This window comes from Rhipicephalus microplus, chromosome 7 (assembly GCF_043290135.1).
Source record: "Rhipicephalus microplus isolate Deutch F79 chromosome 7, USDA_Rmic, whole genome shotgun sequence".
NCBI classification, from domain to species: domain Eukaryota; kingdom Metazoa; phylum Arthropoda; class Arachnida; order Ixodida; family Ixodidae; genus Rhipicephalus; species Rhipicephalus microplus.
Genome location: NC_134706.1, coordinates 129,186,219 through 129,200,815, shown reverse-complemented (window position 1 = coordinate 129,200,815; position 14,597 = coordinate 129,186,219). Strand labels below are relative to the sequence as shown.

The 14,597-nt window shown below is 45.9% G+C and overlaps 1 protein-coding gene and 1 pseudogene across 1 annotated transcript in view; both read left to right on the top strand.

Moving 5' to 3' along the window:
* Positions 1-458: 458 nt before the first annotated feature.
* The window catches only part of LOC119183136 (retinol dehydrogenase 13), a 39,559-nt gene continuing 25,420 nt past the window's right edge, over positions 459-14,597 (top strand). Inside the window, exons 1-2 of the mRNA XM_075868295.1 lie at positions 459-994; positions 13,252-13,442. Coding sequence (XP_075724410.1) covers positions 13,292-13,442 — 151 coding nt within the window. The 5' untranslated portion in view covers positions 459-994; positions 13,252-13,291. The remainder of the gene's footprint in view (positions 995-13,251; positions 13,443-14,597) is intronic.
* On the top strand, positions 870-9,437 carry LOC142767865 (uncharacterized; annotated as a pseudogene).

Genomic DNA, 14,597 nt, shown 5'->3' with positions numbered 1-14,597 from the left:
TTGAGGTGCAAGCATTCAACAAAAGACAACCATAGCAGGAAGAAAGACTGGCGGTGCTTCATCTTCAAGGAGTTTCGGAGAAACACAGCGCCGCGTTCTCTCTAGATTCAATTCGTAGAGTACAAGCACTGAGCTCTGTAAGATTGCTTAAACGCGCACAGAGTAGATTTCAAGTCTTTCTACTGCATAAACTGAAGGACTGACTTTTTTCACACGGTATCATTTTTCCTCACGCACCGTCTCGTTTTGCCCCGCAGTTTGGGGCAAACTGAGACATCTGGGGCATTTTGTTATTTTTAAAATATTATTTTGAAGCGTGGCAACACGAAAATGCTTATGTACCCCTTACCTGGTTCCGAAATAAATGTTTCTGCTTTGATGTTTATTTGTATGAAGTAAACCAATGCCAAATATTTACTAATTTAGGATTTTTGTCGCATTTGACCCCATCCTACCCCAAACTGCGTTTAACTTGGTATAATACGCTATGCGTTCGGCTAATTAGGGTAGGAAGCCGCGAATTGTTTGGGTTGCCCTCCTTTCGCTTTGTTTACGAATCTCTCTATGTCACGGTGTGGTGCTTTACATCTGTTGGGCACCATATTGTACCATAGTTTGTTCAGCGTTTTTGTCGTCGTTGTTTACGAACGGCATGTTCTAGTACCTGCATCAAGAGCGACCAGCTGCAGCTGGTGAAGTGTGCGTAAAACTTTTCAAAACTACGTTTCCTTTCTACCTCCAACGTGGATGTTCCGTTAGTATGCGTACAGGAAGTAGTTTCAAAAGAAGCTAAGCTCATGCACTCAGCAACTGTTCCGCACAAATGACAAACAATTATGAGCGGATGTTTACAAAACAATGTTGATGCCATGGCAGGCAAGTTTTTTGTGTGTTTGTATGACAGAATTGTGCTGTTGATGCCGGGAAGCTTCCTGCTGTCACAATTGTCAAGAATTCAGACACCTGGGCTGGCGGCTTCCTTCAGTACATAACAGTAAGTATGTTTTACTTCGTATTGTTTCTAGGGGTTGTCTACATATAGGCAGTGAACTACATTGTTCATTTCCATGCAAGTTGTGTTTTGCACGCGAGGGTGCTAAAGGAGTTGTTTCGGAGAGGTTCCGGTGCCAGCGTCAGTGCGGACGTTGCTGGTTGAGAGCGAAAAATACGCGTTCACCGTCACCTAAAAATTCAGTAAGCTACAAATAAAATAAGTGGTAAAAATCTCCAGCTCGAGTATTATTCAAACCAAGGCATTTCGCGCGGCCAGCGAGTGGGGTGCCACAAAGCACACGCCGTTGCTTGAGACGGCTGAGGAAAAAAATGACACATCACCTCCCCGAAGCAAACCCTGATGGAATGCCAAGCAGCGGCGGTGCGCACGGCGTTGACCTGGTTGAAGCGGGCATCGACGCGGGTGCTGGAAGAATGTTTTGAAGCAAAACTCGCTAACTTTCACTCGAGTGAAGGTTTGTTTATAACGCAAAGACACGGGACGCGGGTTGGGTCAACACCACCTAGATTTTTTTTCAAGGCCTCAGCAAGCCTCCATCTCGTCAGCGTGACGTCACTGCTGCGAGATCTGTGAGAAAGCAACGCTCGACTGGCTGAAGTCGGAATGGCTTGCGGATTCTGTTCGCCAAATAGACAGACAATCTTTTTTTGCTTCGAAACAAGTTTTCAGTAGGCGAACTGTAGAAAATTATTACCTACTGTCTAACAAAAAAAGCTTAGCAATATTCTATCTTTCAAATGATGTACTTATTTACTTAATTTATTCACGTTTTAAACATTTTTGTGCACAGCCGAGCGAAGTTGGCAGCGCATGACAGTGCGTCTGGCCACATTGATCTTACGTGCTCGCTCGCTCTGCTGGCTGTTGTGGTTGTAGGCTAGTTGCATTTTGTTACCGCTCACGCTGTTTTTTCTTTCTCTTGTGCTGTGTGAGCATGGTTGGGGTAAACTACGCAATATACCTGGATGCTGCTGTGCACCGGGGTGCAACTCTAACTATGCTCATGGACCTAAAGCGCGCGTCTATCGGTTTCCGATGGACGCCGACCGAAGAACCGCATGGACGCGAGCATGGACGCGACTGGCACCTGTTGAAGTCTTTGACAAACCCCTATTTTCACTATTTATTCTCAGTAAAACAGCCCCCTTCATCCGGATTTCGTGAGGGGGAAGGGGGCATCCTAACCCCTCCCTCCTAGCCACGGGCCTGCTTCTAGGTGTAAATCTCTGAGAAAAAAAATGCTACGAGTGCAACTGGGCCGCGGAACGACAAAACGCGAACGTGTGCTGGTCATTTGAGTGAAGCCAGTTTCCAGGCAGATCTCACACTGATGAGGTCACGTAGGCTTGCGGAGGCCTCAAAAAAAGTCTAGGTGGTGTTGGTTGGGTTCGCTATAAGTTTCATCGCAGAAAGACTGTTCACTTGATGTGCGCTCGAAATTTGCAAGCGGTAGAAAAGGTGAAGCGAGATAAATGACAAGATGCGAGCGGCGATAGGCTAGGGAAAGGGTGACGTCAATGAGCGCGCACTGCGAGGGAAGCCGTGACCTACTTTGCACGGCCCCAACACATGCGGCCAGGGGAGCGCGGTGCTCACGGAGGGAAGGCGTTACACAGGCTAGTCAACGAGCTGCTTTGCATCTAAAATTGTACACCATATGAACACCATGCAGAGGAAAGAGGATTCTTAACACGTATATTATTTTGTGATAGAAGCGCACAGATGTTCCAGGTATCAAAGAACATGAATTGCACAACGAGTCGTCGTTCTAAAGGTGCACCCATTCCAAAACACCCAGTTATGTTATTGAGTGATCAGCATCAAAAAAAAACATCAAGCAAGTTCGTAGCTGTGCAAGTCAGTTGCTGTTCAATTAGCCGCTCATCACGGAATGGTCAGCCCCGGCGTCGAACAGAGTGGTTTCACTACGACCATTACACACATGAAGTTCTGTGTTTCGTGATGTTCCATCACAGTGAGGACGTTGCATCGGATCACGGCTGCGTCGCCTTTCTGCAAATCTGCTCTTGTAAGGTTTTCTGGCGGCCAAGGTTAGTCTCCAGGACTGCTGTCAGCTGGTGGATTGTGCTTGGGCTTTTGCCACAGCGTGGTCATCGGCAGAGCAGGATCTTCATGGCTACGACAAACTATCGGTTGCCAGTAGCCCCTACCGGTTGCTGTGACTGACGCTTCCACGTTTTAATGCACCCCGAAAGCAGACAAGAGGATGACCGCCATCGTATCTCAGCGGTAGAGTACCCCACGCGGTCACACAAAGGTTGAAGTTACAGTCACTGCCGGGGCAGGTTATCTTCTTTACTTTTATTTTCTCACAATCACGTTGCAATTGCTTGTAATATTATCCCCTATACATTCCTTGGCCTCAGTGTCAGATAGTTCTAACATTGGCTAAGAATGAAAAAAGAACTATGAAATATAAAGTTTTTTCCTGCACACATACAGAGCAATCTTTTTCTGGCAGACTTAATGCCTACAAGTCGTATGCGGGTGATTAAACGTGAGCTGCCAGCTCGTAAGAAGACTAGGTGCTTCGTGATGACAGCAACCAAAAAAATAAAAGTGTTTCACACTTGTTGTAATGGCTAATGGTAGTGCTGAGCCACGACGTGTAAACGCACATAAAGTGGGCGGAGCGATGACCACCGCTGAAGCTCAGATTATCGGACGCGTAATTTGAATGTTGCCGGTTCGCTGCTCGCAGGTGGAATATTATCTTTTTGTACTCGTTTCTATGTTGGCACTTATACTGCAATTACTTGTATTTATTTATTTATTTATCTACTTATTTATTTAATTTATTTATTCTTCCCTCAAGGCCTGAGGGCATTACAGATGGGAGTGGGGAACGAAAAATTATACAAATTTGGGTAGTAAATAACAGAACAAGAACGTAATACAACAGTGCAATAAAACAAACCACTAGAAATATCAGTGCATACAATGTAGCAAGGAAGGGCTTTGCAAAAATAGTCAAAACAAACAAAGTAACATGACAAAATTCCTGTTTATACAAATTTACAACTATAATAAGGTGCCTTGAATTTCAAGTTAAACAATGTTAGCTATAGCCTTTCGAAAAAATTTATTATCAATGATGGTGACTATGTCATTGAAAAGGTGGTTCCATTGTCGAGTTGTTCTAGGGAAAAATGAATGATTAAAGGTGTTGGTGTTTCCTGCTTGAATTTCGACTTTGAAGCGGTGGTCTACACGGTGCGATAAGTAATGTGGCTGTGAAATGAAGTTATTATGAAGAAATGGGTGATAGTATATCTTATAAAACAGAGTTAAGCGAGCTATTTTTCTACGTGATGCTAATGACGGAAGACGTAGGTTAGCTTTCATTGAAGATATGCTGGAAGTGCGGTTATAACTGGAAAACATTTAACGAACAAAATTCTTTTGAAGGAGTTCTAGAGAGAAGATGAGGTTTTCATTGTGTAAGTCCCACACTGCTGCGGCATTCTCTAGTTTCGGGCGCACTAATGACTAATAAAGTAGTAATTTTAAAGATGACGGGGCGTTAGAAAATTTGTGACGTAAGTAGCCAAGCGTGCTGTTAGCTCTCCTGGTTATGTATTCAATATGAAGAGATCAGGTTAGGTTTGAAGTTATATGAACACCTAAGTATTTGTATAAATTCACAGGGTCTAAGCGGGATATTATTCATATGGTAGAATCGAAGGGTGGTAGAGTTTCTATGAACACGTAAATTTTTACATTTGTTATATTTAGTTGCATTCGCCAGGTATTACACCAATCACTTATAAGGTTTAGATCTGATTGAAGAGCATTAGAGTCGTCAGTACTGATTCTTTCCCGGTAAATTACGCAATCGTCAGCAAATAAATGAACATGAGATGTCAATGTAGATGGCAAGTCGTTAATATAGATTAGAAATAGAAGTGGTCCTAGTACTGATCCTTGAGGCACGCCGGAACGAACTTTCGTTACAGGTGAGTCATGATTATTACCAGTAAGAAACTGATGGTGGTTACAAAGAAAATATTCAATCCATTTCAGTATTTTATTATCGAGGTTCAATAGACTTAGATTGAAAAGAAATAGTTGATGCGAAACTTTGTCAAATGCTTTACTAAAATCTAAAAACACACAGTCAGCAGATGAGGCGTGATCTAAAATACAGTTTCGTCCATGAGTAAATGATATTAGTTGCGTTTCGCATGAATAAGTGTTGTAATCGGCTCGCTATGTTGTCTACCATCGCCTGAGCCAGGCGCGTGACGTGCTAACAACTGAGCGTCATGTCTTTCCCCGCTCTTTCTTTCTTCCCAACTCCCTCTCCCTTCTTATGCTTTAGATACTGTGTTCACGACGAATAAACGTTTTCAGTCCCCAGCGTTGGTCTCGCCTGTCGTTCACGCACTGTGTGTGCGCCGGCTATGCAACAGTGGCGACGAGGATGGGATCGAAACCCATGACGAAAAAGAACACGGCGAGAAAAATCACGGTACGGCATTTCCAGAACCTGCCGCAGTGACGACGGCAGCCATGGCTCATCACCAACTTCCCGAGTATGATGGCGAGAGGGACAACTGGAAAGCGTACGTCATCAATGCAGAGGCCTATTTCGAAACAACGGGGGTTACCGACACAGCGAAAAAAAAGGGCGTAGCTCGTAGCAGCGTTAAACACGAGGACTGTGCAGATTCTTACGGGACGAGTTGCTCCGAAGAAACCCCAACAGCCTAACCTACGAAGAAGTCGTTGCAGCGCTGGATGAATATTTCGACCCGAAGCGCCACGAGATAACGAAAAGCTTCCGGTTCTTCAGTCGATGTCAGCACGACGGTGAGCCTTTGCAACATTTCCTTGTCGACCTCTGACGCATTGCAGACAACTGCAATTTTGGCAGCATGCTGGAACGAATGCTCCGCGACCGTATAGTCTGTGGCGTCAGATCAAAAGCCTTGCAAAAACAGCTACTGGCAAAGCCAAACTTAACCTTGGAAGAGGCCGAAGAGATAGCACTATCAGCCGAAACGGCAGAAGATGACGCGAATAAGATATCGTGTGATGCAACTACCGTACTGAAGGTTGGCGCGCAAAGCGTGTTGACGAACGAACCTGCGCTAAAATGCGGACGCTGTGGAAGTGAAGCATAACAGCCACGCTTGCGGCTGGGCCAAGAGTAGGTGCTATCGTTGTGGTAGGCCGGGCCATCTTGCGAAAATGTGTTCGAGTGACGCGCCGAGGAAACGTGAAACCGGGCAGACGCACGCCATGCAGGGATGAGCACTGGCGATGGCGGAAGACCGTGCGGAGGGGAACGTAGACGAAGCTATGCACCTCTGGACTTTGACTTAATCTCGGAAGTGGCAGTTAGAACTCCCAATTCACAGGACATTCACGTGGTGCGGCATTGACATGCCAATGCTGATAGACACGGGGCGCCCGTCTGCGTTGTGCCACGCGAAATATATGAAAAGAACCGGGAGAGATGGCCGACATTGAAACCTTCATCTGTCAAGCTTTTATGTTACCTTGGCAAGCTCCCCGTTCTGGGACAATTGGACATGAAAGTAGGCTACAAGGGTGCCGTAGTAGACTGCTCCTTGGTAGTATTAAATTGTCCCGGTCCTAGTCTATGCGGAAGGGACCTAATTTTTCAGTTGAGCAATGCAGGGTCACCTGTCCTTAACTTGACTGCGGAAGCCGGATCGCCAACGTGTCTCCCGGCCATGGACGACATCGTCAACGAGTTTCAAGACATTTTCAGAGCGGAACTCGGCTGCATCAGCGGTCCCCCTGTGCACCTGCAACTCAAGGAAGGAGCTACACCCAAGTTCTGTAAGGCACGATCCATTCCTTTCGCTCTCCATGATAAGGTTTCTCAAGAACTTGACAGACTCGTAGCAATTGGGGTGTTATCACCGGTAGCGCATGCGGATTGGGCTACGCCCATTGTGCCCGTCTTAAAAAAAGATAGAAGAGTTCGAATGTGCGTCGATTTCCAGATCACGTTAAATCCTGTATGCGAACTGGAGCAGTACCCATTGCCGGTGATTGACGATATGTTTGCATGCCTAGACGCCGGAGAGTACTCCAGCACTCTCGACTTACATGACGCATTTAATCAAGTACCACTTGACGAAAAATCGCAGAAGCTATGCGTAACTAACACACATTGAGGGCTATTTTGCTTCAAGAGGCTGCCTTTTGGCATAGCGTCTGCCCCAGCCATCTTCCAGCGAAAACTCCAAACAGTCCTGCAGGGGCTACCAGGCGTGCTAGCTTATCTCGATGATGTGTTGGTTGCGCAGCGACAGGGAAGCAGTGAGACCCTGCGAACGGTACGGCAGCGTTTCCGTCAGCACGGTGTGAAACTCCGGCTAGCCTTCAGTCGCGTACTTAGGGCACCAAATCGACAAAAACAGCCTACAACCCACTGAGAAACATGTGGAAGCAATCGCACAGGCTCCTAGCCCGACAAATGTGCAGGAACTACGCTCATTTCTGTGCATGCTGTCGTAATACTCCAAGTTCCTGCTTATTATGTCATCTTTGCTTGCACCTTTGTACCAGTTGTTTGGCAAAAATGCGCGTTGGGTCTAGGGAGAAGCTCAACAAACAGCCTTTTCCAATGCAAAGCAGTGCCTACTTGCGGCAGGGGTGCTCGTTCACTACAACCCCGAAAAGCCAATAAAGCTGGAGTGCGACGCTTCACCGCATGACATTGGTGCCGTGTTGTTTCATACGGATGGAAAAGAGAACCGGCCCATAGGCTTCCGTTCGCGAACGCTGACCACTACTGAGCGGAATTACTCCCAGCTAGAACGTGAAGCGTTGGCCCTTGTTATTGGGTGTCGAAATTTCGCGACTATCTCCTCAACAGAGATTTTACCTTGGTCACAAATCACCAGCCGCTACTGGGCCTGTTGAAAGCGGAGAAGCCGACGCCAGCGTTGGCCGCAGCACGAATACAGCGCTTGGCTCTCTACCTTGGTGGATTTCGCTACAAGCTTCAGTATTCGCCCGGTAAGCTGCTACTAAACGCCAACACCCTCAGCCGCCTACCGCTGTAGACTCCAGTTCCACCGTCAAGAAGCGAACGCCCAGAGTATGTTTCCGCTCTAGCAAGTTTCGATGATGGTACTGTGTCTGTCGAAGAACTCCAAGCTCTAACTACGCGGGACCTCTTACTAGCGAGGGTCGTGGAGTACACCAAGCAAGGCTGGCCGAAACATGTAAAGGACAGAGAGTTGGTGCCATTCTCGGACCGCCGGTTAGAGCTATCCGTAGCTCATGGGTTGTTATACTGGGGTCATCGAGTTGTTGTTCCCACAAAAGCACGAGAATGGGTGCTATATATGCTGCATGAGACGCATCAAGGGTCATCGGCAATAAAGGCTGTCGCCAGATCGGCATGCTGGTGGCCGGGACTACACCGAGAGATAGAACGCCTCTCAGCGTCGTGCCACAACTGCGTGCAAAACCTTCCTATGCCAGCCTCTGCTCAACCAGTGAGTCGGCCAGCAGTTCAGAAAAAATGGTCCAGGCTGCACGCCGATTTCACCGGGCCGATCGCAGGCAGCATGATACTAATAGTCGTGGATGCTGCAACTAAGTGGGTAGAAGCCGTGCCCATGAGGCAGGCAAGCACGTCGTCTACTATTGTCAGCTTTCGCAGCATTTTTGCCAGATTTGGTTTTCCACACACAATAGTTACGGACAATGGCACGCAGTTCACTAGTGAAGAATTCGCCACTTTTGTGAAGAGCAATAACATATCACACACCTCCGTACGGCTGTGTATCACCCCCAGTCTAACGGGCTCGCTGAACGAGCTGTTCGGACAATCAAGAAAGCTTTAAAGAAGATAAGCGAAGGCACATTAGAAGGGAAATTGATGAAAATTCTTTTCAACTACAGGAGAACGCCGTGCCACGAGAGAAAATCCCCTTCCGAACTTCTATTCGGCTACTTGATCCGCTCTCGCTTGGACTCACGTTTCCCACTTTTCCCAGGGTCAACCCAGGAGACGTAAGAGTGGACACTGCCGCCCGACACAGCCGTGTACGCCCGTAACTACGGCCAGGAGGAGAAATGGACACCAGGGAAAGTTCAGTCCACTACAGGGTCACGCATGGTCACCATACAAACGCCCGCTGGGGTGGTTCGACGTCACATAGACCAAGTGCGTTCCTGGCCAAGCCCGGCATCTGCCCGGAGCGGCACTCAGCGAGACCAAGACGAGGGGAGTCCTCCGGCTGCAACGGCGCCCACACCGACCGGCAACGAAGGCAAGTTGAACAAGCAGCCTGCAGACCAGGTGGCACCTGCGCAACCGTCGCCGCCTATCCAGAATGCTCAGAAATCCCCACAAGTTTTGCGACGCTCTACCCGGGAAAGAAAACCTGTACAGCGTTTTCAATTCTAAGGAAGGAGAAGTGTTGTAATCGGCTTGCTATGTTATCTACCACCACCTGAGCCAGGCGCGTGACGTGCCAACAACTGAGCGTCATGTCTTTTCCCGCTCTTTCCTCCTTCCCAACCCCCTCTCTCTTCCTATGCTTTGAATACTGTGTTCACGACGAATAAACGTTTTCAGTTCCCAGCACTGGTCTCGCCTGTCGCAACAGTAAGTTTTACGGAAACCGTGTAGAGTTGAGTTGGAGTTGAGGAAGTTAAGCAGGTCGGTGAAAATTACGTATTCAAGAAGTTTGCAACAGGTGCTGGCCAGTGAGATTGGGCGGTAATTCAAGGGTGAGTTTTTGCTGCCGGACTTGTGCAGAGGAATCACCTTCCCTATTTTCCATTTCGAAGGAAGAGTAGATGAGTCTATGGATTGTTGAAAGATTTTGGTCAATATGATGGAGCTGAAGACGCTAGTGTTAAAAATTTGCTGTTGATGCCGTCAAAGCCTGGTGCTGAGTTAAAGGGTAATTTATCAATAATTTAGCAATGCCAGATGAATGTACTGTTACAGGATCCATGATCCTGTAACAGTACAGATAGTTGCATGTGCTGATGTCTGGTAGGTGATGTTGCTAGTAACCGAGAAATTATTGCAAAATGTGCAATTAAGAGTGATCGCGCAAGCGTTGGGAATATGTTGCCTTCTGTGTCTTTTAGAATGATAGTGCTATTGCAAGGGGGGTTAATGACGTGCCAAAACTTGTAAATGTCTGTTTTGATGATGTCTGGTAGAGTGTGGGTTAGGTAATAATTTTTAGCTTCCTTTAGGGCAGATATATATGTACGATTAGCAGTTTCATAGGATTCCCAACGTGCTTGGTTAGAAGACGATTTAGCTGAACTATAGAGCCGTTTCTTTTTGTTAGATAGGCGCTTGATGTATGAGTTATACCAAGGGGCATGTGTGTTGGAAGTGATGGTTCGATTAGGAGTGTGTTTTTCTGTCAACAGATGTACCTGTTCTGCAAAATCACACCAGTTAATCAAATAACTACTGAGAACTAACCGTCGAGAACTAAAAAATAACTGAAGTTAATCAAATAACTGTCGAAAACTGAGCCAAATGCAATGTTCATTGCCTAAAACTTTTTCCTTTCTCATATACACGAGTAATTTTCTTAACCTTAGTTATTTTAGGAGCGCTACCGTTAATAGCAAAACTTATTAAAGAATGATCGCTAATACTAGGCAGAAAATTTATAGGGAAAGCTTGATCCGGACGACTAGTTAAGACTAAGTCAAGCGTGCTCGCAGTGGTGGAAGTGATTGTGGTCAGCTGTGTAACGAGTTGGGACAGGAAAAACACATAGCAAAGTTCGCAAAATTCTTTCGCCTGATTTGAAAAGGGTGTTATACCAGGTGGTTGTGTGTTCCATAACAGATTGGGCAAATTGAAGTCACCGAGTAAAAACAAGGGTGATGAGGAAAACGGAGATGAAACGAGGTTATTGGCATCATGTAAATTGTCGATGAAGGTGTCAAATGATGAAGGCGAGCGATAGCATACACAAATGGTTATCTTTGGAGGACTCAGTGTTAGGCAAGCCCATGTGCATTCAAGCTCGGTTTTAATGTCTATATGAAACGACGGGACATCTTTAGAAATGGCGAGAACAACACCCCCTCCTTGGCGCTGAGTGCGGTAACACCGGTAGACACTGAAATTAGAAGCGCCATGAAATATATCACAATCGAGCACGTGTGCAGGAAGCCAGGATTCGGTAATGGCGACAATTTTATCGCTGCACGTGTCGATTGCTGATGGCAACGAAAAGCAATTATTTAGAACACTTCTTGCATTTGTAAAAACAATGGGCATGTTAAATGTGTCTGCTTGAGGCGATCGGCCACTTCCCTCATCGTTTTGCTATTGTACCGGTAACCGTGCATTCGCATGATTTAGTCCAGCACCTGTTCCATACTGAATCAGTTCATGAACAGAATCATTAGTAATGTCGTACACATAGCATTTATTGTTCAAAAATAATTTATTGTAACGAAGCTTGAAGTTGGAAGAGCCAGGCTGGGCGGTACCGAACAAAGAGTTTTTTGCGGGCGGTGTGAGTAGGTAATGAAAAGTCTTCGCCAACTGAAAGATTTTGTTGTTTAAATTGCTTTCGCAGAGCAATTACGCTTTCTCTTGTTTTGAAGTGCGAAAATTTTGCGATAATGGGGCGGCACTTGTTCGGAATTAAGGAACCGAGACGGTGTGCGCATTCTATTGCACCATCGGGAAATGAATTGGAAACTGATCTTATTGATGTGATTAGCTTGGATTCGGTTTCTGCCACGATTATTTTGTGTCAGGGATACCCCGGAATATAAGGTTACCAAAGCGTGATCGATCTGCAAGTTCAGCGATACGTGAATCAAACGTACCTAGACAACTAGCGGTTTCTTCAACCTGAGCCAGCGCGGATGCCATATGTTTAGTTAATTCATCGACTTTTCATAATTTTTTTTTCGAGCGAGTCTAAGCGTTCTTGAAGACCCTTAATTTTTCTCTCGATGACCTTCTGGCCATTTTTGATAGCTTTGACATCAGAAGCCAGCTCAGATTGTGCTTTGTAACCTTCAAGGGAACGAGTATGCAGATCCTTCAGCAGCTCGAATAATACATTCATTTGTTTTGAAGGGACTGTGGGGAGTGAACCTATATTCATCATCGATTCAGAGCATGTGCTAGGTCCAGGGTTAGTCTCGACATCACCCGATTGTAACAACAGAAGGGCAACGGAAAAGCAATCACATATGGTATTCAATACACCCGTGGACACGGGAACAGTAGCAAACACCGATCATCAGTCTTTTAAGCGTGAAGAGAGGCGGCTGTACGCACCTGCATAGCGAAGACAAGGTCGTTAGGCATGCTGTTGTGAACACTGCTCCCGTGTCCACTGACGTTCAGGTCGCTTGGCATGATGCCTAAATCTTCGTTTCCAGGTGATGGCTGCGTCGATGAGACTGGGGTGCGGATGGGAGCATCCAGCGAAAGTGCCAACACGATAGGTGGTGCGCAGTCGAGCGGCGCAGATGTGCTTGCGGCTGGTAGAAACATTTGCAAAGGCGCAGGAATGCTTGATAAGCAGGATGGCCATCCGAGGGTGATCGTGAACAAAGCCTTCATAGCGAAGACAAGGTGGTTAGGCATGCTGTTGTGAGCACTGACGTATATATGTTCCTTGGCATCATTGTTTGCTAGTTATCACTGATTTCACTAACTTCATTGTTTGCTAGTTATCAATAATTCATAGCGACAATCTCGTAATGGCAGACTTGATACCTCAAGGCAGTATGCGAGGGATTATTGGTCAGCTGTCAGATTGTTCAGAGATCGTTTGATACCATAAGCCAACAGGCAAAAAAGAAAGTGTTTCACACTCACCGTAATCACTGCCGGGGGCGCTGTCTAACGCTCACACGTTTAAACGCACATATGTTACCCTTTCAAGTAGACGGAGGGATGACCACCACCGTAGCCCAGTAGGTAGGTCATTGAAAACGTTATTGGAAGGTTGCACGCTCGGTCCTTAGGGGTGGCAAGTTGCCCTGTCTTCCACATTGTTTCATTCACATTTACGTCGCAATGAATTCTAATAACCTCCCCTATGCATTCCTTGCTATTATTGTCCTTTAGTTTTGATTGTTATCATGTGATACGCAGAAGTAGGAGCCTTTAAATATACGCTTGTTTCCTCATTTTTTTTTTAATTTTTATGTAGTGGTACTTCTGCCAAGCTGATGCACAGACCTATTGGCACGAATTTCATTTTCAGACAAAGAGACCACGAAGACCTCGGTGTTGATACCGCCGTCATGACTTTACCTTCCTGCTTGGCGTCCATTGTTCTGATGGTTTTCGCCATGGCCATGTTTTTAAAGATCTACAGCTTGGTCACCGTAGGCGAATGCAGATCGACAAGGGACATGTCAGGAAAGACAGTAATTATCACTGGAGCCAACGCTGGTAAGAGAATGACACAACTTCCTTCAGTAACTAATGGAGTTTCTTTCAAAGGAAAGATTTCAGCGAAGCGTTGCATTGAAAATTATTCATGAACTGAAAAATACCGCCCTTTATCACTCTCCAAGAGAATTAGTGCAACATGCGGATTAACAGGGGTGGTGTGACAACATCAGGCTCCTCAATTGGCAACATCTGCTAGTAAAAACTGGCTGCTCGAGCTGCACAATCGTTCACAGGACACCCCGTATATGTAGGCACTAGCTCGCACATCAGCGTCCCACCACCCTTTGAAGCCAATGCTTCTCCTTCATTCATTGAATAAGAATAATAAAGACGAAATAACAATGAAGTGTTTCCGAACACTACCCAATGACGCAACATTCACGCAATACCACCACCACTCTGGTACACGTCTACTCGAGTTCCCCCCATGGAAAGATGCGGGCGGCATTTTCAGTGGTCTTTTTTTTTTACTACTGATGAAGATAAAAGCAATGAGCAAACGCACACTTAAGAGGCTTATGCTAACAAAAGTAAATGGCAAGAAGAACCGTATTTGCCTAAAAACATAGGAAATAATACTTTTAGAGTGAACATTAGGTTTTACGCCTATTTTTTTAGTGTGAAAGCGCATCCTATTTGCCACGCAGTCAGCGGCAAAATTACACACAAATATGATATGACCACAACAATCACACCACAGCTGTCTGAATTTTCAGCCACAGCGACATTTTTTCGTTGTGCCTTTTTGGAAAATAAGATCTCACCACCACATTTCTGACGTTTGCTATCAGACCTCGCTACACAGTGACATGTCGTTCATTCGCCACTTTATTCTTGAGGAGAAACATTATTTTAGACATTTGAGCCTAAGAAACATTCCGTGTGGCATCAAACAACTTCGGGGGCAAAACTCCCCACAGTGTATTCGCAAGGCGTTAAGACAGACAGTGTCATAAGTACGATGTTATATAAACGCTGTTGGCAAAATATTTCTGTGAATGTTTCATTGAATTGCCTGTCATAAGACAATAAATGTCAGTTTCCGGTTTGTAGCAAGAGGCTAGTAATGAATTCACTTTCTTTTTGAAAGCTGATAGTCTTTCTTGGGGACCTTTGACGCAAGAATTTCTATCTGTTTGTATATTTGTCTGT